At 35.8% G+C, this 1972-nt stretch overlaps 1 protein-coding gene across 1 annotated transcript; it reads left to right on the forward strand.

The window, feature by feature from the left end:
* Positions 1 to 438: 438 nt before the first annotated feature.
* LOC130821634 (uncharacterized mitochondrial protein AtMg00810-like) lies at positions 439 to 1265 on the forward strand. The gene is made up of 3 exons (XM_057687421.1): positions 439 to 536; positions 623 to 681; positions 1003 to 1265. The coding sequence occupies exons 1-3, from the start codon at positions 439 to 441 to the stop codon at positions 1263 to 1265; spliced, it is 420 nt and encodes a 139-aa protein (XP_057543404.1).
* The last annotated feature ends 707 nt before the right edge of the window (positions 1266 to 1972 follow it).

Here is a 1972-nt window from a genome sequence, read left to right on the forward strand (position 1 = left end):
TGTTTCCAAAGATGTTATTTTCAAAAGGAAACATTTTCCCCACGATTCAAAGACATGTCCTAGTCACCCTTTCCTCAGTTATATCTACATGTTATTACCCCCTCTTCTTTTTCTGATTCTTTACTGCCCCCTACTCACTCCTTTTCTAATAATACCTCCCCTATGTCTGTCCTTACACCTTCACTGTCTTCTACTCTTTTTAAATCAGACCCACCTACAAATTTACTACTATAATTAGCTTCCTCCACTACCTCACTTTGAAAATCAAACCGCCCACATAAATCCCCATCTCACCTTAGTGGTTATGTTTGTACCAATTCTACTTCTCACTGGTGCAATATTGTTCAATTTTCTTCCTTACCAAGACCAGAAAAAGCTCTTATTGCTCATTCTGTTTGAAAGGAGCCTTCATCCTACAAAGAATTTGTTGAAGCTACTATGCATGCTGAACTCCAGGCTTTACAAACTAATAACACATGGGATCTTGTTTCTTTACCCCTGAAAAGAAAGCTATTGGGTTCAAATGGGTTTATAAGGTGAAATTCGACATATGATTCTATAGAACGTTTTAACACACATGGATGCCAAAGGATATACTCAACAACATGGTATTGATTTACAGGAGACGTTCTTCAGTAACCAAGATGACTACAGTCCATTATATCATTATTTTAGCTACTGGTAAATATTGGCCTCTTTTTCAACTAAACATAAATAATGCATTTCTTCATGATGATTTACATGAAGAAGTCTTTATCTAAGTTCCTGATGATTTTTAACATCCTCCCAATGTTGTTTGTAAATTGAAGAAAAATCTATATGACTTATATGACTTGAAGCAAGCTTCTCGTCAATGGTTCGCTAAGCTTACAATAGAATTTATTCATTAAGGATTTGTTCAATCCAAAAATGACTATTCCATGTTCATCAAGACAACTTCCCACCTTATGATCATTGTTGCGGTTTATGTCAACGATATAATCCTCACTTGTAATGATTCAGCTTCCATCAACCGCCTCATTGCTCATCTTCATAATACAGTCAATAGTAAAGATCTTGGCCCTCTTAGCATTTTCTTTGGTATTGAGATCACTTACTTACCAGATGGTAGTGCCCCAACACAGAGGAAATATACTACTAAATTAATTCGTGATGCTGGCATTCCCATTACAAAGCCTGTTACCACTCCTCACCCTATTATTCTTAAATTGCAACATAATGATAACTCCCCTTTGTTTTCTGATTCTACATGCATACTATCGTAGCTTGGTTGACAAGCCCAATTTTCTCACCCCATACTAGGCTTGATCTCTCCTTTACAATGCAAAAATTGAATCAGTTCATGCAAAACCCTTCTGACATTCACTTTCATGCTCTTAAACACACCGTCAACTATGTTGCCTATTGGAAATATAATGCAAATACAAATAAAACAAACCGATTTGTATTTTCCTTGTGTGGATGGCAATGGAACTCCTTGCTTTGTAAATCACCAAATGGACACCATGAAGATAAGGTTGCGACAATCAAAGAAGTCGCTCGGAAACTTGATATGAGTAGAAGGCGTTCATACACTTTCCTATTGTGATATTTCTCCCACAAAGGTGCTTGGGATGATAAATGAAATTCACAATGAGATACAATCTACACAACAAAATCCTAGCACAAGGAAATCGCAATAGTAAATACAAGTGTTGTAGTGAATTATGAACTTTGATGATATTAAGAGTTAATTACTCTCTCAATATTATCTCATGAAAGGAAGAACAAGAATGGAAGTATTCTTAAGAGAGAAATCATAAATCATATGAAATTGGGATGGAATGTCCCTTGTCATGCAACCTCTATTTATAGAGCTATGCATCAAACAATACCTCCTTTTGAAACAGAAGTGTTTCACCAAACAAAGCTTTTTCACCAAGCAAAGCTTATGAAACAATGTAATGTTTCACCAAGCAAAGCTTATGAAACA

Source organism: Amaranthus tricolor, chromosome 8 (assembly GCF_026212465.1).
Source record: "Amaranthus tricolor cultivar Red isolate AtriRed21 chromosome 8, ASM2621246v1, whole genome shotgun sequence".
In the NCBI taxonomy this organism is placed as follows: domain Eukaryota; kingdom Viridiplantae; phylum Streptophyta; class Magnoliopsida; order Caryophyllales; family Amaranthaceae; genus Amaranthus; species Amaranthus tricolor.

Coding starts and splice junctions, on each gene's coding strand:
- LOC130821634 (XM_057687421.1), top strand. CDS start 439: ATGCATGCTGAACTCCAGGCTTTACAAACTAATAACACATGGGATCTT. Junction 537..622: donor GGTTCAAATGGGTTTATAAG/GTGAAATTCGAC, acceptor ATTGATTTACAG/GAGACGTTCTTCAGTAACCA. Junction 682..1,002: donor TATCATTATTTTAGCTACTG/GTAAATATTGGC, acceptor GTAATGATTCAG/CTTCCATCAACCGCCTCATT.